Here is a 24,163-nt window from a genome sequence, read left to right as displayed (position 1 = left end):
ACTAGCCTATATGAAGCATTACTGATTTGCCGTTGCACATTGCTTTACATGTGTTTAGGTCTTTCCCATAGTAATTATCCACTAACATATAACTGTCATTATCTACAATACCACACGCACAAACATGCATGTGCACACACACACACACACACACACACACACACACACACACACACACACACACACACACACACACACACACACACACACACACACAGTTAGAAAGTCTATTTCTGCTACCCTTATGTATGAAAATTACTAAAGTTTGCTTTACACTTATTTGTTAGTTAACAAACCTTTACCATACTCATTTGCTTTAACAATTGATCATTGGTTGCACCATTTTAATGTAAAAACGTATTCCATATTGTTAGTAGCTTGATCACTTGTACTTTTACATTAGAAACACTGCCTCATTTAAATAATAGTGTCATATTAAATTCACTGAATATTAATTGTTGCAAAAGCCAACCATTAACAGTGCTGACTGAAAGGTAGATTTGTAATCATTGCCTTGGAAAAGTTCCTTCACACTTATATAGGGGTCTCTACTTGATTACCAAAGTCTAGCAGTTAGAGTAGAGGACTAAGGCTTTGTAGTGTTAGTGAGGTGCTTCCTGGTGCCTATGGTCTAGGTTTAATTCCTTTCACTTCCATTTGCTTATTATGTGACTGAGCAAATCATTTAACCAGTCAGAGCTCTCAGATCAACACTGAAAAGGGACATTTGTGTCATGTGGGCTTATCTTCTTGACAAATAGGTAAAAAATCATTGCAATATGATACAATATATCTGTCATAAGCCATCGAGTACCGGTCCATAAAAATATTACAAAAACACAAAAATCATCTGTTTTTCCAAGATGTCAGTCATCCTGCACCCCACACCTACAGTTTTCTAAATATACTAATTCTGCAGTTTCACAACCATTGAGGCAGTTATTTATTTATTAATATCTGTTAAGTAGGGGAGAGCACTGATCTCAATGGACTATTCTCAGGCTCATTTCACAGAAAACACCAGGAAAACAACTAAAGCATTTGCTATAATACAAAATCATTATACAAAAGAAAGCAATAAAAAGAAAAAAAAATCACCTTGATTAACTAAATGTCATGGAAAGGAAAAATTGCAATACAGGCAAAAGAACACAATAAACAGTGATGTAAGAATAACAGATAAAAAAAGGATTGCGTGTATTTCATCTTAAATATTGATTATAGTTGTACTGTAGGGTGAGCTAAGGTGTGAGCTGCAAAGAAAGACAACGCTTAAGTGCGGGAAGGGCTCAGAGAGGTGAGTAACGGTGAGATGATACATAGAATGGTTGAGAGGGAAAATGGGATCGGGAGGTAGGATTTAGAAGGAAAATGTCCTTACCCTAACTACTGTGTATTCTCTCTGAAAAACATTAAACGCTTCCAATGAAACAAACTAGCAATATCATTTTTCTCATGACTGCAGCTCCAACGAACCAGTGTTTGATGAACTGCATGGCTCCCTTATATTCAAATTGTATTATTTGTAAAGATATTTTTGTGTGTCTCTGCATGTGTCCCAAAGTCGTACTGCATAAGTTGTTGTATAAAACAAATATTTATAAAAGCATCTTGTGTTGTGCACAGTTGCTTGTAGAAATCCTGTTTGTCTAAATGTTATTCACGCAGCCACCAAATCTGCCATCTTGGTCATCACAAACTTCCTTCTTACTTGCCATGTCAAAAGTTATTTGTTATCCTTCCTAGATTATTTCTGTGTTTCTCTGTTTGGCAATGGTGCTTGCATGTATATGTTGGCATTATTATTTTACTGTTTATTTACACAAAAATGCATTACATTATTACACTTAAAAAGGTGGATGGTTATTGAACAAATACTGTTTAATCAGATCTCAAAATGCCACTTCTGTTTAATTGCTTTTTCAAGCTGTTGATGGCTTAGTATCTCAGACCTTGTTTTGTCATAGATGTTCTCTTCTCTTGTAAATTCAGGCAACCCAGAAGGGGGAAAAATAGTTTCTTGTTTTGCAATACTGTTCCTTTTTCTCCAAGTCTGTGTGACCTCAGAGGTAGTGTATATAAAGGCTAGGGCTAGGGAGCAGACAGCACATTCCACTTGTAAAAACTTGTTTTTATTGTTACATTTTCAACTGTTTAAATAAGTTATATGTTTATGATTTTTGTTAGGTTTAAAAGTTATAGCTGCAATATTTTGTGTTTAACTAAGTAAGCCATGATGTTTTATAGTAAATTTCTAAGATAATATATGGAGAAAGAACCATTATGCATGAATCTTCTAGACCAAGGGTGTACAATCTTTTTGGCTCAGGGGACCACTTACCAAACAGTTCAGGGGCCACTTACCATAGTTTGCAAGGCTTGGGGAGCCACATTACCATGTCCAACATGTATCTGTCCATTTAAAACAGTATGTTGTAGGACATACGGAGTGCCAGATAAAATGCTTTGGTGGGCCAGACTGTTGCCCTAGGACCATTTGTTGGACACCCCTCTTCAAGACACTACTTCCAGCCTTACACTGTCACTCACATATAGAAGATGGATGTATTTAAATTAATATATGTTTAGAACGCACATGCTTACAGGCTCCATCTCCAAATCTGTTAATTGATTTTAGTACCACAAGTTGAGAAGAATAGTTTTATTCTTATTTAAATTTTATTTCACTTTTTTTTACCAGGGTAGCACACTGATCTTGGTGGACCATTTACAGGCACAGTCCACAACACCATTTCAAAATGTAAAGACAAGATAAAGTTACATACATCATAATACACAGATTTTGAATGTATCTTCATAGGTTCATAGGTAGGTACTAGGCTATTGGCCCTAGGGCCTATACAAGCCTAGCCAAAAAGGTACCCTGGCTTTCGCCACCCAAGAAAATTATTTTCCTGTGCCCCTGTCAAGCAGAACCACAGAAGTGATCCCCAGGGTGAATTTCCTATTACCCATCCAATCATCAAGATTTTTCCTGAAGTGTGCTAATGAGGAGCTCTGTTTGACCTAGATAGGTAGTCTGTTCCAGAGTATGGGAAGTCTCTGGGACAGGAATCTATCCCTCCAGCATGTTCTGTTTATTGTGGTGACAAGGTTTAGGTCCCTAGAGCATGTAGCTCGTAGGGTTTGGGATTTCTTTAAGTGGAGCATGTCCAACAGCTCTGGGTTTGACATAGGTTTGTATGTTAGGCAGAGATCGCCTCTGAGTAGGCGATATGCGACAGAGTAAAGCTGGAGTTTTTTGAGACGGTCTGTGTAAGGCATCTGTTTGAGGCCAGTAATCCTCTTTGTGAGGTATTTTTGCGGCCTTTCCAGTTGTTGTAGATGTCTTCTGAGGTACATACCTAAAGAGGCATTGTACTCTATAATGGGTCTAATGAGTGATGAGTAGATGGGAACAATGACCTCTTTTTTTCTGGATGAGAAACCTTTTGTGATGAGGTGTGCCACATAGAAGGATTTCCTGACCACTGTGGTGATGTGATTATCAAAGGAGAGACTACTGTGCACCTGTGTCCCAAGGTCTCTTATCACACTTTTGGTGTTAAGTAGACTACCGCCTATGTGATAGTTCATGGGTACAGAGTTTTTACCAATGGGGGTGACAATGCACTTTTTGGCATTGAGCTTGAGACCATGTCTTTGACATCAGGCATCTGTCTCAGTGAGGCCCTTTTGTAGGATGTCCACATCGTAAGGAGTTTTGATTATGGCTCCTAGTTTGCAGTCATCTGTGAATTTAGTTAGCCAAAGGCCTTCTGTATTAGCCTGTACTTCAGAAAAGTAGATACCAAACAGGAGAGGACTCAGGACTGAACCCTGTGGTACTCCACTTGTCACTGGTCTGAAGTTTGATTTGGAGTCTGCTACTTTCACAGTGTGGGTTCTGTTAGTAAGCCAGTTGGGAACCCATCTTGTGACATAGGGATTTATACCTAGTTTAGTGAGTTTATCTATAATTCCAGAGTGGGGGATGGTGTTGAACGCCATGGCAAGATCTAGATAGGCTGTGTGAACCACCTTACCCTCATCTATGGCTTTGGTGACTACTTCAAAGAAGTCTATCAGGTTTAGGAGACATGTTCTGCCTTTTACAAACCCAAAGTGTGTGGGGTCCAGAGTTTGGAGATCTCCAATGTCTTTGTTTATGAGTTCCATGATGATACGTTCCATGGCCTTGCAGATGAGGCTCATCAGGCTAATGGGGTGGTAGTTACCGGGGTCTGTTGTGGCCCCCCCCTTTGTGGAGTGGGATAACTGTCACGGTGCACCATTCAATGTGCACAAAGCCTGAGATGAGGCTATGATTGAACATGGTACTTAGGTGGGGTGTCAGTTCATTCTGTAGTTCATGTAGAAGGCAGCCTGGGATGTTGTCAGGTCCCATGAATGCTGTGTTCTTGGCTTTGGAGAGTGAGGTTTTTACCTATGCAGCCATGATTACAGGAACTTTGCATTCTTCCGGTATAAAGATGGGGTCTTTAGGGGGTGAGAGGGGGATAAAGTTAGCACTGAACCTATCTGCCAGGATGTTGGCAATATCAGTTGGTTCTGTATATTTAGTGTCATTGCGCTGTAACTCAGAGCAGATCTGAGTGTTGCCATTGAGATTTTTGACATAGCTATAGAATGCTTTGTGGTTGTCTTTAGAATCAGTGGCAATTTTGTTTTCATAACTAGCTTTGGAGGATTTTATGAGGGATCTCAACTTCTTACTGAGGCTGACCAGGGAGTTCCTCCAATCGTGGGATTTTACTCTTTTTTGCAACAGTTTCTTTCTTCTGTTGTAGAGTTTGTTTATGGCAGAAGACCACCAGATTGGCTTCATTTTTTTGGAGGATAGCATCTTGGTTCTGTTAGGGATAGCACGATCCATGCACTTGTGTAAGTGCTTATAAAGTGCATTTGTGTAGGATTCAGCAGTCGTACCTCTATTGTCCATCTGCATGGGTGTCGTGAAGTTTGCCACTTCTGTCTTAAGAAGCGTGAAGTTGGCTTTGGAGAAATTTTTTATGGTTGTTTTCCTAATGGGGGGTGGGAGCGGGATGTGGATATCTAGGGTGATTAACTTGTTGTCAGATCTGACCAACGAGGAGCTGAACTCTGGAGTGGAACACCGGTCACCCATGTTAGTGATGACCAGGTCTAGGATATTGCTGCCACTGGTGGGGGTGTGGATAAGTTGATCCAAGGGGATAAGTTGATCTTGGGGATGTACTATTCTCTGTAGCATAAGTTGATCTTGGGGGTATACTATTCTCTATAGCATTATTAAGCTTTATAATCTGCCTAAGCAGCATTCTAGGAATATGATATCTTGATACAGAATGTTTTGGTTCACAGCAGTTCAACAACCACAAAAGAGCAACATATGTTTTTAATGATAAAAATATATAAATAAGTTAAGGAAGGAAAACTCAAGAGATTAAATTAAGGCATTAAAGGAGTTTGTTAAGTTAGCACTTTGAAAGATGGCATTTTGCATTTTACTTTGCTTATTCTAGATGCACATATAATATAAGAAACTATATTTTTGTTTTCAAAGGCAGAAAATGAGTTTATGTTATTTGCCAAGAAAAGAGTTAAAAAGTCTCAGAGGGTGAATATGTTCAAGATTCAGCCCACATTCAGTTTCAAATGGCTTGATGTCAACAGGGTGGGGCAGAGGGTCTGAGGTTTTAGAAGCACAGATCTGAGTACTGTGAGAAAAGCGAAGGCAGCAGCAGCACTGGAGTGTTTACTTTATGCATCTTCTTTAACAGGTTAGGCCTTTAAATTTACAAATAATATTTTCATATAAATGAGTTATAATGCCTGACATTATTTTACAAACACTGGAACAACTAAGAACATGTGTTTGCCAGTATTAGGACAAGAAAAATGAAAGTCTTTTTTTAGATATAAAACCAACTGCTTAATAATCCATGTTCTCAGATATTTAATAGTTCACTATTGGCTGCACTTAATGGTGAGTTCAACAGCGCAGCTTGTTACTGAAAGTACGGATTGAATGAACTAACTGTGACTTTTTCTGCTTTATATTTCTGCCATATGCTGCCGTGTCCTAGATTGTTCTTCATATATGTATTTTTTTGCATTACACTGTGTGTAATAAAAATGTAAGATCTGTTCCAAAAAAGAAAAAGTCTACCTTGTAAAATTTTTGCTAGCATCAATATTATTGCATTAAGTACTTGTCTATTCCTGAAGGTGATATGACTGACGAGGAACTCTCTACTTAGTTGCGCATTCGGAATATCAAATGTTTTTTATACCAACACAGGAGAACGAATAGTCAGACGATCGCAGTGTACCAGTATTACTTTGTGTGAGATGAGGGTATAGTGGGGACTTGGAATTTGCCCTTTACCTACTGTTGTGAGATCTTGAGTAGGGGTATTGAGAACAGAGCCTCCCCAGATGGGGGGGGGGGCTGGTATAGGGTGTCTTGATGCTTGCAAAAAAAATATTTTTTATTGTAGTTATTTTGAGTTTGAATCTTTTTATATTGATATTTTTATGTTTCATATGTGAATGTTTAACTATACATAAGACACTCGACTGATATTGTCTAATAAAGGAATAACTACAGATTGCATCCACAAAACTGGACAGCATTGTTATAAACACTGATGTGTACATATGCTTAAAAAATTAACGACTGTCATATCAGTAAAGTTTCTAACACTCGATAATTACTATGCTTTCTTGTCAGCCATATGAAAAGTGCAGAAAAGGAGTAATGTGTTGAAATAAAAAGCAGAATCACAAAATATTAACAAATCACACCATTGATAACTACAACTTACTCTTCAAAGCTTAATTCTAATTTATATATATGTGTTTGTGCACATTCTTGCAAAACATTCTAATTACTCACCTCGCCTTTAATTCCTGTAGTGTAAAAAACATTTATTGGACATTTGAGCTTTAACTTTTATATTTTGCATTGAAGAGAGAGAGAAGTGTATGTTATTAAAACAGTCTAAGGAAATTTGCCATTGCAAGATAACCTGTGGAAAGTCTGTAATGCATCACTCTACATTTCCAGCAAAGAGAAGTTTTAGATTTTATAATGTACTATGCAGGCTTATTCTAAACCTCATGAACTGGCCATCATAACAACCATAACTGTAGTTATAGAAACAAATCTGCTTTTTTGAAGCATAGTATCAAAGTTTGGGAAATATATTAATTTACAGTTTAGTTACAATGTGTTTTTGTATTATCCCATTCTGGCACACACTGAGGCTTAGGACTTTGTTAAAAATGTATTGCTGCATGCCATATCCTGAGTCATGCCTGCAGACTGCTACCATTCATTTCTCACACCATCTTCATGCAGTCTGTCCATTTTGTTGTAAGGAAGAAGTTCCACTTAGACTAGTATGCTTCCTGTATTGTTTTCTTTTTATTTTTTGCTCTCTTTGTCTCTTTCCTCACAGCTGGCCATTGGCTGCCACCAGCTTTTCTCCTCACCAGGTCTACTGGAACCCTGGGCTTAATCTGACTAATGTACAAGACCAGTGAGGAGGACAAGAAAGCTGGTTCGGTGTCATTCAGCTACGGGAGAGAGTGCCCTAAGTCCATCCCACCCCACCATGTCTCAGTGCTCTTGGAACATGTATACACACTTCTGTGCGTATGCATCCTTCCCTTCCAAGCACTATACCACTCATAACATGAAGTTCACTAGGCTCTTAATACTTCTATTACAGCTAACCAAGACAGCCTCCCTCTCCAAAGGATGGATGAGCTGGTGTTGGTCACTTATTCCCATTTGGTCTCTCCAGCACTTGTGCTAATAGTTGACCATGGGTCATCACGGGTGCAGTAATGACTTTACCCCTCTTTGCAATGGGGCTGGATCCACTTTCTGTATTGCTATACTCCAAAAACATCCTTTCTACCTTAAGTTGGTCTGTGCAGTCTGTAGCTTATTCCAGCTCATATTTTTAGCATATCTGGCTTACAACTTTTCAAGAAAGGAGGATTAGAGCATCTGAAATCCCAGTGCCAACACCAGCTTACTGCAATGTATTTTAACTTTTATTTCAGCTACCTAATGTACTTCTACTACACACCTATAGTCTACGTGTTTTATTCTTACCTTTTTTCAATAATGTGTCACCTTTAGATCTGATTCCTTATTAGTCACCTTAACAGTATGTTATTGTAACTTTGTTCCTTTTTCCATGCATGTCTAACATACACCGTAGAAGTATGGTTTACCAAACATACAGTCTGAGGCAGTTGTACGGACTAAAAATATTTCTTGCCCATTGCCTTCCATTACACATTCTACTGAAAAGTGCTCTTTAATCCATTTCTGTATGCGTATCCAGGTTATGCATGGCTGAAAATTTTTTTTTTCTTTCTTTATACCACTCTGCATCTTAAGTTAACAAATGAAATAATCAAATACAATAAAATGCTTCAGTTAACATATCATTTTGCTGACTTCATCCAGGACTTTTCTTACGAGTTTTACTTTAGGTTTGTCATGGCACTTCTTCTTCTTCTTCTTCTTTCGGCTTTTCCCGGTTAGGGGTCGTCACAGCGGATCACCTGTCCGCTCATGATTGGCAGTGGAGTTTTACGGTGTCGAGTTGCCAGCCCGGCACCCGATCTTCCATAGAAGGCACACACACACACACACACACACACGCACACCTAGGGCCAATTTAGAGTGTCCAATCCACCTACTGCATGTATTTGGGATGTGGGAGGAAACCGGAGCACCCAGAGGAAACCCATGCGACCACAGGGAGGACATGCAGACTCCGCACAGAAGGCACCCCAGCTGAGAATCGAACTGGAGAACCTCTTGCTGTGCTATTGCCAGTAAAAGTCAGAAAGAAAGTCACATGTCAGATGGGCTCTGTAGATGGTTCCCAGCCTATGAACATTGTGCATTGTCCATGCATTATCTGTTCTGCCCAATAAAAAGCCGGCACATCATTCAGTCAGTGAAGGTAGATGATATAATAAAAAAAAAAAAAAAAAAAAAGCTTGTGGGTTGTCTAGAAGAAAAGCAAATTAACAATAGGCCCAGATCTTCAGAGGATCACTATATGATATATAGTGATACAGATTTAATTTCATTAAAAACAAATAAATAAACAAATACAATTCCAGTTTCTGTAGCTGCAGTCCTATGAATTACAGCAGTGATTATTAACTGCAATTTCTGACTAATATAATGTCATTATTTTAGTGCATTTATATGCATGCATTTATATGCATGCAAACTTAAGAAAGCTCCTAAGTAAAGAGCGCGGGTTAAAGTAAACTGGCAGTTTTTTCAGTAAATATAAGAGAAAAATACAAGTTACGGTAAATAAGTGATCTAGTCTAATATGCAGAATTCCAGAAAATATCATGCTTTTCAGAATACAGACAGCCATATTTCAGAATTTTATGATATTTTCTAGGAAAATTAAAAAATGTCCTTGATAACATAGCATTTCCCATATATATTTACATACCCTTGCACATTCTGTATTAGTGGTTTTATATTTTATGTGTGACTTAAATACTAAGGGAACTGTCTGCTGTGTATATCATAGTTCTACTAAGAAATGCCAACTTCCTGAAAGTTGACGCTTCAACAGAATGAAAGAAAATGTCCGAAAACCCAAGCGTAAAAAAACCCTGAATTATATATATCAACTCCAAAATCATGTCAATTTGAAGAAAGGAGAAATCTCCCTAAAAATTGAATCATTGTCTGCACACAATTAGACATCACACCAGCAGTGATTTCCTGTGCGGAAAAGCATTCAGCCTTATACTGTTTATTTTTATGCAGCCTCCTGATGCTCATGGAATTTCTCTTCAAGATTGTGTAAGGAAGCCATATATCACACCTCACCTGAAACCATACATGGGGAGAGGTGCTTACTCTACACATTTTTAGACTATACATGTTCTCATTATATAACTGTGGTGGTGGTGCTGAGGTAGTGTTGTCGCCTCACTGTAAGACGTTGTCCTGTTCGATTCTCAGCTAGAGCATCTTCTGTATGGAGACATGCATGAGTGGGTGTACCTTCGTTGAAGATTGTGCGTCAGAGCTGGCAACTCGGCACGTAAAAATCTACTGCCAATCATTAGCGGACCGGAGTTCTGCTGTGGCGACCCCTAACCGGAAAAAGCCGAAAGACACAACAACAACAACAACATGTTCTCATTATATAACAGTGGGGAAGGAGGAGGTGACTATTCCTAAAGATCAACTCTTCCAAAGGGGTACACTGGTAATGCCCATGCAAATGATGTCTCATACTAGAAATGAAGAAAAATGTCCTACAATGCAGGCTACATTATGACGTGCTTCTTCTGATACTACTAAAGCCTTCTACATGCTAGTTGCTTCAATAGCTGTACCCTCAACACATAATATAGGATACTTAGATTTCCAAGTAAAGTGCCCCATTGCCAAATAAATGTGTACACCAGCATTGTGTGACTTAAAATATGAAAATAGATGATGTTATGGTCTTTTTTGCCCTTTTCAATAAATTTGATACAAAAGAAACACTCATATATACACCTATACCTCCACCACGTCCTCTCAGTGTAGTTCAATAAACATGCTCTACCATATTCCATGCTTTGGAATGAAACATACCACTTAGAGTTTAAAAATCACCATTTTCAATAACCAACATAACATACTTTCATTCTTTGGTAACTGAGACCAAACTATATTAAATATAATAATCATTTCATCAGAATTACCAGTAGACTGATTTTCTGCAGACACTTTAACAAATGGATATAACTTGTCCTGTTCCTGAAGTATTGGTCTCCATTTTAATGTTTCATTTATACCATGCAAGTTCATGAACTGAACATTTACTGCACAGTTCCTCCATGAGACCTGATTTTGTATACCCACTGAACAAATATACCAGATAACATTACCACAGTTCCTGAGTTAGGACCATAATACACATTACAAAGAACTGGAAAAAGTATGATTCAGTGTTTAATCATTCACTTGCAGTCTTGTTGATTTTCAACATTTGTGGCCCAAATTCTCAACACAGCATTATGGGTGCCATAGTAACAGTACTAGTCCGGCCAGAAATGGCCTACCATATGACTGCAAAAATGCCCTTCTCTGTGAAATTGTATAATTTCCCCTATCATAATTTAACAAATGGATTTCTAAGACAAGTATTTGTATCTTAAGAATATTATAATCCTCTACTGATAATCTCATTTGAGTAACTGTGTTTAATTTAGTAAATGTTTTTAAAATAACTGGGCAAAGTTTCATCATTTAAAAATTACATATTATTTGTGCCACCAGTGAGGACCTTTTAGCATTTCTAAAGAAGCTCTATAATCTGGCAGTTGCACGTGCCTGATTGTAATTACTAAAGTCCAACATTGTGCTTACGTTAGCTAATCTTGCTCTTTACATACTTTTTATTTTTTTATTTTACATGTGTTTACCAGGAAAGTCCGACTGGACACAGGTCCATTTTTAGTGGAGGCCTGGGAGAAAAGCTTCACATTACAATACATTACATGAGAGTAAAAAGAAGTAGAACATACATACATATGGCATATACACACATCAGGACAACATGCTAGTGATTAACAAACAAACATATAGCATATATACACACAACATGATATCATGCTAGTGATTAACATTTCTTGCAGTAGACAATCATCGAAGTACATTTTTTTTCTTTTGCAGTTATTTTTTTTTAAGGTAAATATGCACAGGTTCTGAAGCTTTCAGGGGAGAAACTGTTTATACAGAGCTGTACCCTGACACATTCTCTTGGTATGGATTAGCCTGGTGAGCGGCATGAGCATAGCCAGTTACTTAGATAGTGGGTTTTCAGGAGTTTTTTGAATTGACTAAAGGAGGTGGTAGAAGTTATTTGGCTTGGTAGTGTGTTCCAGGTTTTGGCAATGGTGTTGGCAAAGAGGGACTTACCAGCTTTGTTTTTATGTTTGATGACAGTTATGAGGTTCTGGTTACTAGATTTTAAGGCTCTAGAAGGAATGTGGGGCTGAATTAAGTGCTGAAGTGCTGGGGTTATCTCAGGAAGGTAGTAGAGTTTGTGTGCTATAGAGAGTTGATTGAGTAGAAGTATATAAGGCAACTCAAGCCAGTTGAGCTGCTTAAGGGATAGACAGTAGTGGGACCTATATGAGGCTTCAGTAGCAAACCTAGCAATCTTGTTGTAGCAAGATTCCATTTTACATAGATCAGTTTGGCAGAGATTGGTCAAGATGGGAGAGGCATAGAGGAGGGTGGATAGAAGATGAGTCCTTGCAATGGTTACTTTGGTGTGTTTTGTCATAAATTGTTTGTTCCTGTAGAGGAGACCAAGTGTTTTATTAACTTTCTTAATGGTTTGTGCTATGTGGATGTCGAACTTCAGTTTATTGTCTGTTTCTACACCTAGCAGTTTAGTGTGTGTGGTTGGACTGATTAGAATGTTTTCTTTGGAGTTGATGGTGAAATTATTATTTAGGGAAGGAGCTCTGCCAGGGCTGAAAAGAATTTGTTTTTTTTGGAGATTAAGAAGTTTGATGTTAGTGAACCAAGTTTCAGCTAGGGTGAAGTTATTTTGAGTAAGGGTATGCAGTTCACTAAAGGTGGGGGTAGCACATATAAGGGTGGTGTCATCTGCGTATTGTACTACTGAGGCAGTGTGAGAGGATGAAGAGATCTGATTTGTAAATAGAGAGAACAGCAATGGGTCAAGGATGGATCCTTGAGGGACTACTATGGTTACTGGTAACAGGGGGGACAATTGGTCCTGCCATAGGACTGCTTGCTGACAGGCAGATAAGTAGCTGTTGAACCATGATATAGAGGAGGGACTTATATTTAGGGTGGATAGAGTATCAAGAAGCAAACTGTGGTTTACCATGTCAAAGACTTTTGATAGGTCTAAGAATATAGAAGAAACAAACAGACCCTTGTTTTTGTGGTGGTTAACTATGTTGTTGAATGATAGTAGTGCTGTTGTGGTGCTCTGGGAAGGTCTAAAGCCATGCTGGGATATGGAGAGTAGGTTGTTATTTTTGAGATACTGTATTAGTTGAGTATGAACAACTCTTTCTAATATTTTGGATAAAGGTGATAGGATATCTATTGGGCAATAGTTGGTGAGCTCTAAGGAGTTGCCTCCTTTGTACAGTGGAATTATATATGATGTTTTTCATGAGGTGGGGACTTTGCATTCTGAGAGAGATCTGTTTATAAGAATAGAGGCAGGATAAGCTATAGCTTCAGCTGATATCCAAAGGAAGTCTGCTGGGAGCTTATCAGCTGCTAGAGTGGTTGGTTTAAGCTTACCAAGTGGTTTAGAGATTGATTTGGTGGCTACAGAGTGGAGGTGAAAACTGGGGCTATTGTTTTGTATATTGGGATGGATTGGGGTAGTTATTGGTGTGGGGCTGCTAGTACTATTTTGGGCATTGGCAAGGGTCTGGACTGTTTCAGTAAATAATTTGTTAAACTGAGTAGGAATATTTTCATGGTTATTTGGAAGCGCAAGGGTTGGAGTTGTGGACTTTCCCGGATGCAGTATACCATTTATTGTGGCCCAGAATTTTTGTGGGTTGTGAGCGTATTTTTCTTGCATGTTTGTATATTAGCTGAATTTGTCTAGTTTGATTTGTTTTTTGGCTTTGTTACGGTGCTGTACATAGTTTTCTCTCAAAGTAGTGGTTTTGTTTTTCTGATATTGAATCCATGCCTTGTCTCTTTCTTTCATTATACTTTTAGTATATTTTCTTAGCCATGGGGCATAGTTAGTTTTTATTCTAATGGTTTATGAAGGTTGTGTTAAAGTACTCAATGGCATCATCTAGAGGTAGATGTTTTGGGGGGGGGGTCCAGTTACAACTTTTTAGAGCATTGATGAGATCAGTAGCTGTAAAGTTTTTTTTGTTTCTAACTACTCTGAGGATAGGTTGGTTGATGGCTTGGGATCTGTTCCTAATTAGGTAGGTTGGATGATGGTCACTTCGGGTATTTGGAAGACAATGAGATTGATGTGCAAGAGCTGGGCCAGATACCAGGGTCCAGTCTAAGATGGACTGGCGTTTGGAAGGTTTGTCAATTCGAGTGGGGGTGGTTATAGTTTGGGTAAACCTGTGGAGGTTTATGAAAGCAGAGGGGTTATGGCTGGAGCAGTGAAGCCAGTCAATATTGAAGTCTCCTAATAGTATGGTTTCATGTAGAAGAGAGTTGGAGGTCCAATTTAGCAGGCTTTTCATTACAGTGATGTTATTGCCTGGTGGTGTGTAGCCACCTGCAATAATGATATGTTTGTTGGAATTTATTTTTAATTTGGCAAGGATTAGTTCTACATCTTTGAATTCATAGGTATTGTAATCTAGTTGTTCTAAGGTGAGGTGATTTTGGAATAATATTGCAACACCTCTGCCCTCTTTCTCTGATCTGCCTCTTCAGATAATGTTGTATCCTGGGGCATTAATCTCATCATTGTGGTGTTGTAGTTTGAGCCATGTTTCAGTTAACACAGCAATATCTGATTTGTATAGAGCTAGTAGGGCATGAAGGTTATGATATTTGTTAAGTATACCTCTCACATTAATGTTTAAGAAGAGGAGAGCTGAGGTAGGTCTGTGATATAGGGGATTTAGCTGATTTAAGTTTGGGCCGGTTGATGTTTTGGGTCCTGGACTGGGATGTATATCACCACTGCAAGTGAGTTTATGGAGAAGGTGTAGATAGAGTTTGGTTAATTTGTGAATTATGTTAGTTTGTCTTTGAGAAGAGAGGGGGTTAGTTTTGATTTTCAGTTTAATCCTTGAGTAAGAGAAGGGTAGGGGGGAGGTAAGGTCACATAGCGATATAGGGAAGTGTTTTAGTTTGGTGGTGTTGGCTGTGGTATCAGTTTGCCAATGGGGATGGAGTGTGGTTATGAAGGTGAGTGTGGTAGGAGGACAGTATGGAAAGCAGGAGTAAGGTGAAGACTATTAATGGGTAGAATGATGATTTTAGTAGTTGGGTTGGGTATGTGTATCCCATGTTACCTAGTTTCAGAAAGAATGTGTTACATGCAAGGGTACTATCTATGAATGAGTGAGATTGGTGTTGTATTAAAGGTGCAGTATTAGGTGTATGTGGGAGTTTGTTGTTAAGAGTGGTAAGAGATTTGAAGTGATAGGTGGATGAGAGTGTAAGACTTGCTAATGGGAGTTGTCTGTAGCTACAAGTTGAAGTGATGTTAGAGACTTAGGAGCTATATAAGCATCAGGTAATGCTGGGTATATGGCTACAGAAAAGTGATGGAGAGTATGGTCAGTGCAAGAGCTATTATTTTATGTGTTAGGGAGCTGCAGTATGGGCAGGAAGTATTGGTCAGGTAATTTGTGTCTAGTTAAGACGGGGTAGCAGAGATAGTGAATTAGTAAAATATGGGGGGGGGGGATACTTGCTACTTATCTGTAATGATATTCTTGACTATGGATAATGGGAATTATATATTGTCAGTTTAATTGTACTATGTTCAAATATGTGTATTTAATGTAGATAAAACTATTAATTATAGGTAATAGTTAATGGTTATAGGGTGGTGTGTATAGAGAGGTGGTAGAGGAGGTTGGGATTCTATGTTGGAGGCAGGAAGTAGGCTAGAGTGTTTGTGAGGAACAGGAAGGGGAGGAGTGTTTGGGTAGGCAGAAACAGGTGGTTAGGTATAAAGGAAATTATATGGGGGTGGGTGAGAATGGGGGTGGGAGGTGAGCAAACGGAGCGGGGCTGCACCCACAGCGACTGTAAGAAACAATCAATACCTTAACATAAAACAAATTATCAAGAGTGAAATGGATGAAAAGGGTGGGGTTGGGCTAAGAGGAAGAAAGTTTGCAGCTGTCGCCCCTGGAGTATGCACTCTAGCTGACTGTAACAGATTTTAACAAGGCATAACAATAGTCACAAAATTTGGCACCTACACTACACAAGTGGTAACAACAAGGTACCTGGAGTTAAACCTGGGGCTGCAGTTTATTTTTTGATGATTGCTGATCTGAGTTTTCTTTGCTTTTGGTTGGAGTGAGAGGATTCCTTGCTCACACAAGTGGGGGGCCCAAAATGATCAGATGGTCAGTGGCTCTCTGCTCTGTATGGCAAGAAAATGGCACTAGCATGGTTCCCTGTGATCCCACTACATATAAAGATGATGGAAATTTGGACCCATCCAGCCAGCTTTTCCAGATCCCAAAGAACAGTCATCTGAAAAACCACAGATACTGAGCAGTGGACAATCCTGTAATGTTCAGCTGCTGTACATACAAATGTTTCAAGCATGGGCATTAATGCCCTTCTAGCTTGCCAATATACCAAAAACCTTGTTCCCATAATAAATGTCCAGGCTGTTCTTAAAAATATCTAAACTAGTACTTGATTTACTGTAATTTGGAAGTCTGTTCCAAGCATCAGCTACTCTGTCAGAGAACAAATTGGTACACTTCTGATTCCTATAGAATCTTCTACATAGGTTATCCGATGATTCTCTAGTACTTTTTGATAACACCAAACATTCCCAGAGATAGTTGTCCCTAAATGCCCTATATACCTGAATAATGATCTCCTCTTAAATATCTGTAAGAGACACTGTACAAGTTCAGATATTTTAGTCTTTCATAATAACTTAGATTTTCACATCCATGGATGCCCATGGTATATTTCTGCTGTACTATTTCCAGTTTATCCATGCTTGTTTTCCTATAGGGTTTCCATATTGTTATTCCATACTCAAGTTTGGGTCTAATGTAACTAACAAACAATGACTTCATTATGTTTGATTTCCTAGACTTTATATCTTTATAAATCTTTTTATACAACCTATAGTTCTATAACTATCATTAACCAATTGGTCGATATGATTAGAAAACTTCATAGCTGAATCTACCCATATACCCAGGTCCTTAAATGTGTCTACAGTTTCAATCACTGTGTGCTGTATTAAATATTCACCTTTCAGTTTATGTCTGCAAAATCTCATATGCTTAGTTTTTGATGTATTTATCAACATATTATTCTCCTGTGCCCAAATGGTCAATTTAGTCAAATTATTTTGCAGACATGCCTTATCTGTAACACTTGTAATCAATTTATCCAATTTCAGGTTGTCAGCATATAGACTGTAGAACACCTCAGATGAAAAAGTAAGGTCTGAAAGATACAATCTAAACAAGTAAGGGCCTAGTACAGAGCCCTGTGGGACACCTTGACTGTAACTAAGGATTTCACCTGTCCAGTTGGTGTATGATACTTGCCATGTCCTTTTTGTAAGCCATGCAGCTATCCATCTTATCAACAGTACATCAGTATCTAGTTGTACTAATTTATTGATCAGTGTTTATTCAGGCCATTATTCACTAATTGTATATATCATATTTTGTGTTTTACATTGTGACTTCCTTGGTAAAATAACCAAACGTACGTAGAATGTGGTTGTGTATGCCTCTTTACATCATTTAACAGCTATCCCCATGTGCCATATCCACCCCTAACACTTTTACAAACTAGATTCCTGCTTTTATGTATATAGTCTGTATATGTTACTATATTTACAATCTGTACCACTGTTTCTACTTCTGCACTAATTAATGTTTATATTTTTCTGCATCTATGTTCTTGTTGGAGCTTTTCTCCCCGGGCCTCCACTGAAAATGGACTCTTTTAGGCCCAGTGGACTTTCCCAGTAAAGAAATGCAATAAATAAATAGATAAATGAATTTTACTGCTATTAAAATATTCTCCTGTCTACTATGGAATGGTTTGCTATTTAAGGATTATAAATCAAATTAGCCAAGTCCATTAAAAACTATGAACCCAGTCACAAAGTAATCTGTGAGAGTTTCTAATACATATTTTAACAGATTTATCTCATTAGTTAAGACACACAATAACAAGCAAACATGGCATCTTAAAAATGCAAATGGAGAAGGAAAGGTTGTATGTAGGAAGAGCACTGCATTCCAGTCTACAACAAAAATAAAACAGTATGTATAAAACTGTTCCTACAGGAAAACTATAGCATATCTGTGTGTGTGTGTGTGTGTGTGTGTGTGTGTGTGTGTACGTGTGCGTGTTTGATGGTGTGAGGGTGTGAGTGTGTGTGTGTGTGTGTGTGTGTGTGTGTGTGTGTGTGTGTGTGTGTGTGTTTGTGTACGTGTGCGTGTTTGATTGTGTGTGTGTGTGTGTGTGTGTGTTTTGTGCGTGTGTGTGTGTGTGTGTGTGTGTGTGTGTTGTGTGTGTGTGTGTGTGTGTGTGTGTGTGTGTGTGTGTGTGTGTGTGTGTGTGTGTGTGTGCGTACGTGTGCGTGTTTGATTGTGTGAGTGTGTGTGTGTGTGTGTGTGTGTGTGTGTGTGTGTGTGTGTGTGTGTGTGTGCGTGCGTGTTTGATTGTGTGAGTGTGTGTGCATCTATTTATTCATGTTTGTTTATGTAATTAAACTGTTCACAGCATTTTCTATGAACTGTCCCAAGGATATAAAGAAAAGCAGTGCATCTATACAAACACACATTTCATTTCAGAAGCCATGTGTTGGCATCTTTCTAGCAGCCATTCATTTTGCTATTTTCAGTCTAAAGTATGTTTGTGCATGTATGTGTGCGTGTGTGTGTGTGTGTGTGTGTGTGTGTGTGTGTGTGTGTGCGTGCATAAGTGTGTGTCTGTGTGTGTGTGTGTGTGTGTGTGTGTCTTGTGCATCTGTGATTATACAAGCAAGTGCATTTGTTTGTGTTTTACTGTGTCTAACTTTCACATATTGCAGTGATCATTGCAACATATAAAATGTACTATTTTTGCTAAAACATATGATGAAATTTACTTTTACTGTTTTTCTGCAGATCTTCTGAAGGATGAAGATATCAAAGCTCCTCCTTGCTACTTTACTGATGCTGGTACAAGCAGGAAAAAGTAAGACTAAATTTGTGTGTTTTAATTGTAATGGGGGAGCTATCTTCAGAATTAAGGGAAAACCATAATGCAGTATGATATTCTAACAGTGTACAGAAACATAGTCAGTTATTACTAAACTAAGCATTGTCAGTGAATGGGCAGAAATGTTAGATGTGCTGTTTAGGGAGAACTACTAAAGCAAGTACAGATATTCATTAAATTAATTAAAAAGTGCATACAATAATATTCATGTAAACAAATGCCTCAGTTAACCTCTTTCTCTGTTTTTACTTTCCTCCAGTAAAGCAGTGTCTTATTTACTCTATTTCTTCCTAATTCCAATAGCTTGTGCTTCCATTTTTAGTCCTGCTTTATGAAGAAAGTTGTCCCTGATGTTCAGCTATCAGTTTTATAAAGACCTATGCCTTCACAGTTCCAGTCAGTCTGTCCCACAGCCTTATAAAATAATTCTGTTTTGAGCATGCATTTTTTAAAAGATGTTTTCATGTATTTTATCTGTACTCCATCAAGTACATGAGCATCATTTAGGGCTGCAATGTTCTGCACTTGTTATTCGTGATGTATACATTACTGCCATTAGGTCGCCCTCTCGATAAGAATTTGTACAGAGAATACAGATACTGCAGCTTTTCATAGTATTCCTTTTCTTCTTAAACACATCATTTAATGCCTATATTTTTATATAGACTTGCCTTCCATAAGTGTATAAAGAACTGTACTAGAGATTCTACAGATAATCTATCTATCTATCTATCTATCTATCTATCTGTCTGTCTGTCTGTCTGTCTGTCTGTCTGTCTGTCTATCTATCTATCTATCTATCTATCTATCTATCTATCTATCTATCTATCTATCTATCCTTTGTTGGCCAGGTTAGTCCCACTAGGGGAAATTTGGCCAGGGCATTAGGGATCTTACACTACTCTTTTTGACAAGTTCCATGGGATCTTTTACATCCACCTAAGCTACTGCCAACTCAGGCAGATGGGGCCTCAGTTTAATGTCTTATCTGAAGGACAAATAGTTACAAAAGTAGTGATATCTTTTTACTTTCCTATGTATAAGGAGATGCATAACTTGCAGTAATTTTAGATAACTAGCCAGTTATATATTAGATATACAGCCATCGATATAGTTCAATATTTCTTAGCCATACTATGGCTGCAGCCATTATGCCACCGGCAATAATTTCATCAGGCCATCATGAATGTTTATTTAACATCATGTGTGACTATGGTGCTGCTCTTTTAGCATACAGCTATCTGCAAGAGATAAACTTAAGCAGTTTGTTAGCAGTATTGGCTGAAAAGTCTTTGGCAGAAGGTGGCCTCTTATCAAAGCTTACATATCTTGTTGTTGAAATTCATTATAAGTTAAACACGTCATAAAAAGAAAGTGTGAAGGCAAATAAAAAATGTAATTACATGCCAAAGTCTTTTCTCAGTCCACAGCGTGCCACTAAACTGTCATTGATTTTGCAGAATATTCCTGATTTTGTATCATATTGTTGACCTGTTCCAAATAATTTTTTTTATTTCTGGCAAGATACTGAGGATTAGTCAATCCATAATGCTATACAATAGAGTTTCAGATTTATTATTGTTCAGAAAATCCATTTTTATACAAAAATTGTTGTTCTGTAAACATTTTTATTTGACTTAGAGTAATATTTTAAAACTTCCCCTGATTTTTCGGCTTTTATCCTCCCCCATTATTTTTGGCTTTTTCCAGAATTCTGGAACAGAGAGGTTTAGAACTATAATCCACTGCACAGGGTTCTGGAGAAAGCAATGCAAAAGCAATTTTTTTACTTTTGGAAATATGTAGAGATATTCTATGGATTTTGCAATGCGAGCATATAGCTGACAAAGACAACAAAGCAATCTGAAGAGAAGGGGCTACTGCTAGTCTCCCTATATTTCTTTGCTAAAACCTACAACATAGGTCAGCATCAGAAGCTGCTGAATAACAGTTACTTTGCATTCCATTTCTGTGATGGTGAGAGGAGACAGCTTGCCTATCTAGTCTGCTATTTAAGTGCCTAAAAACAGGTCATAAGTTTACTGTAGTCAACCTGGTCAACAAGGTCAATAAAATGTAAAATAAATTGACAGATAAAATGTATAGACAGACAGAAACACACACACACACACACACACACACACACACACACACACACACACACACACACACACACACACACACACACACACACACAGAATTATCTTTTGATAATTGCATTAAGCCTTCTATCTCTTCCCTGCTGGAGGGACAGGCTTGTCTCCCAGAGGCTGTCCCATTTCTGGAATAGACTTCCCATACACATCAAGCAGAACACCTCGCTGACCCTCTTCAAGTGCAACCTTGATGAGTGGATGGGAATCCACTAATTTGTCTCAGGAGTTACACCTGTGTCCCTCACTGACAGGGGTGACAGGTGCTGACTGAGGTTTCTTTTTGTGGATAAACTCTTGGCTAGGCTTGTAAGGACCCCCAGGGCCATTAGCCTAGTAACCTCCAATGATCCATCCCAATCTTCCCTTTTCCCATGCCCCTTGAATGCTTCTGTGGATTTCTTCACCACCACGCTTTCCAACTGTCCATTTCACAAACTTCATTTACTTATTTATTTATTTATTTACTGGAGCTGTGGGCTACTCACAAATGACCCATTTTTCCTACAGTCTGGGGCATAAATCTTGACAAAAATAAAGTTCAATGTAGGTATATGACTTTAATTCACAGTATGAGCAATATGCATACAGTTTACAACATTTATTTAGGCAATCTGGTTACAATACTAATTCTTTGCAAAGTAGCTATTACTTATGGAAGGAATTCACTTATGAATTAATTGTAACTAAGTAAGTAGCTTACCATATTACTTGCATTTAATTATTTTGCATCCTAGTAGCATGTTCTTGGAAGTATCAAATGTAGAAAGCAGGTTATTACAAAGTAGCACTAACAATTTGGTTTTCTGAAATACATAGTAGTTGTTAGAGCTGTACTATGTAACAGACAGTGCTAGCTAGCATGTAAGAGTTGTATAAATGATGTTTTAACTTCTTTGCAAGAAAGTACTTTTGCAGTTCCACAAAGCAGCTGGTCCCCACAGTCTGTTGTCTGCGCCCCCTCTGCTTCATCCCTTCCATTTGAAAGACATCTTCTTCACATTTCTGTTTCTTGATCTTATCAATTTACATTATTCTCTCACCATTCCTACTTGTTGTTACCAATGCTAGGGTGTACTTGCAAAGAAGTAGACCTGTATCCAGAAAAAAGTCCTAGTCCTTTTAGACTTGAGTGGTATTTTAGTACCAGTAAAATAGACAGGACCAGTATATCCAACCAAAATTGGTCAGTAGAGGTAAGAAATGCACAAGAGAGAGATATCTCTCTGCCTTATCAGTCAGCCAGCATCCCATTGAATCCCCAAGAAATATATAGTAGAAACTCCAAAATAACCAGTAGACAGAAGTTTGTTTCTCAGTCCTTTATTATTGCATCCAAGCACTACTTAGTGTTACAGAAGATCGCAGGGTTCAATCACTGTTTTTATTGTATAATAAATGGGAGTGTCTAGGGCCAGTAGCCAATCGGCATGTGTAGGTATGTAAGAGTAGGCTGAATCCTTTATTCAAATTCGTGATGAAAGGTGAACTCAGTCCTTACAGTCCTATTGAATTATCAGAGAAGATCATAAACCACCAATCAGAATTGTTACAATTCCATCCATAGTTTAAAAATGTAAATAAACCACCAATCAGAATTGTTACAATTACATCTATAGTTTAAATAACTTTTGAGCATTCAGTCACTAAAATGCAATGAGTAAAGTGCAATGTGTAAAACAGGAGTGTCCACAAACCAAAATAATTTAATTCACATGTTAAAAGTGTCAGATGGGTGCCTAAGTAAGTAAAATACACTAAAAATTGTTGCCGCTTTCGAATTTCTTCTTCAGAGATGCAGTCATATTAATGGGAACTTTCAATAAGTTTCTAATAGGTTTTTAACAAAAAAAAAATCATAATTGCAGAGATTCAGGTTAACAATCAAAATAATAATCAAAACCGAAAAGAATGAAACTGCTAAATACAAAGAACCTCAAATCACTTCAAATGAATTACAAATAAAAACTACAGATAAAAAACAGGTAAATTAATTAAATGAGAAAACCTACCAGTAAAAAGTGAAACTGGGAGCAAGGTACGGTGGAGATAAAAAGACGGAATCTAGTATTCTAGAATTTAATCAAGAGCTATAGTGGAGATAATAGAAAAAAAACAACATCTAGTACTCCAAAACATAAGCAAAGGCAACAGAAAACCTTATAGTCCCAATATATAGGCTGAGCTGCAGAAGCTAATGTCAAAATGATCTTGATCCTCAGTGATATTTATAGTGATCAAGTTTTCTGAGGTTGAGCACTGGGACGATGGACTCTTTGGTATTCAGCCCTGTTTTATTTCTGGGACATTAGATGAATCTGCCATATTAGTTTCTTTTTCTCCAGTAAATCATTGTGGTTACCATCCAATGAGTTTTTAGGAATATGGTCGAGCATGTGGAATTTGAAGACATTCTGCCCTGTATTGTGCTTTGCATGCACAGCAAGAATATTTGAAAGGTTGAGGTATATTAGGTTATCCAGGTGTTTAGCCACTCTTGATTTTAGTTTGTTGACTGCTTTTCCTACATAAAAAAGCTTTGCAACTGGTGCACTGTGCACTATATACCACACCTTTGGTGTTGCAGTCTTCCCTAACAAGTGCAGAGAATTCAATGTGGTTGTTGGACAGAAAAAGCTGTTTGTTTGGCTCATGTAGCCACAGTAGGCACAGGGAGGGTTATTGCAGGGGAATGTTCCTCCTACCATAGTTGGCATTGTTGTTATTTGTTGTTACTGTCATTGTTGCACTTATTGTAACAGGGATCAGCTCCATCTCCACAAATCATTGGATATATCTTTCTTCATCTGACACAAACCTTGGGAGAATTTCCTATGGATTATTTTCAGCACCCTGATATCTATCTCCCTGTGTGATGTATGAAATGGCATATAGTACTCGCAAAGTGCCTGTTTACTTCAGGAATATCACATTTACAGTATGCAATCTGCATTTTGTTTTCTGTTGCCACAGGCATATCATAGTGTTCTGCTTGATGCAGGCCAGGTGTGATAAATTACCTAGG

At 38.0% G+C, this 24,163-nt stretch overlaps 1 protein-coding gene across 2 annotated transcripts in view; it reads left to right on the top strand.

Annotated features, from left to right (window-relative positions):
- The window catches only part of LOC122791715 (intelectin-1a-like), a 655,125-nt gene that overhangs the window by 171,552 nt on the left and 459,410 nt on the right, over positions 1–24,163 (top strand). The window contains exons 1-2 of one of the 2 annotated variants that reach the window (XM_044059613.1): positions 5,708–5,783; positions 18,892–18,961. In XM_044059613.1, coding sequence (XP_043915548.1) covers positions 18,904–18,961 — 58 coding nt within the window. In that variant the 5' untranslated portion in view covers positions 5,708–5,783; positions 18,892–18,903. Of the gene's footprint in view, positions 1–5,707; positions 5,784–18,891; positions 18,962–24,163 lie in introns of those variants that run through there. The other variant, XM_044059612.1, reaches the window with a different exon arrangement.

Source organism: Protopterus annectens, chromosome 17.part0 (genome assembly GCF_019279795.1).
Source record: "Protopterus annectens isolate FY-2018-M chromosome 17.part0, PAN1.0, whole genome shotgun sequence".
Lineage (NCBI taxonomy): Eukaryota > Metazoa > Chordata > Ceratodontiformes > Protopteridae > Protopterus > Protopterus annectens.
Note: the sequence above shows the minus strand (reverse complement) of the source record. Positions and strands in the feature narration are given on the sequence as shown.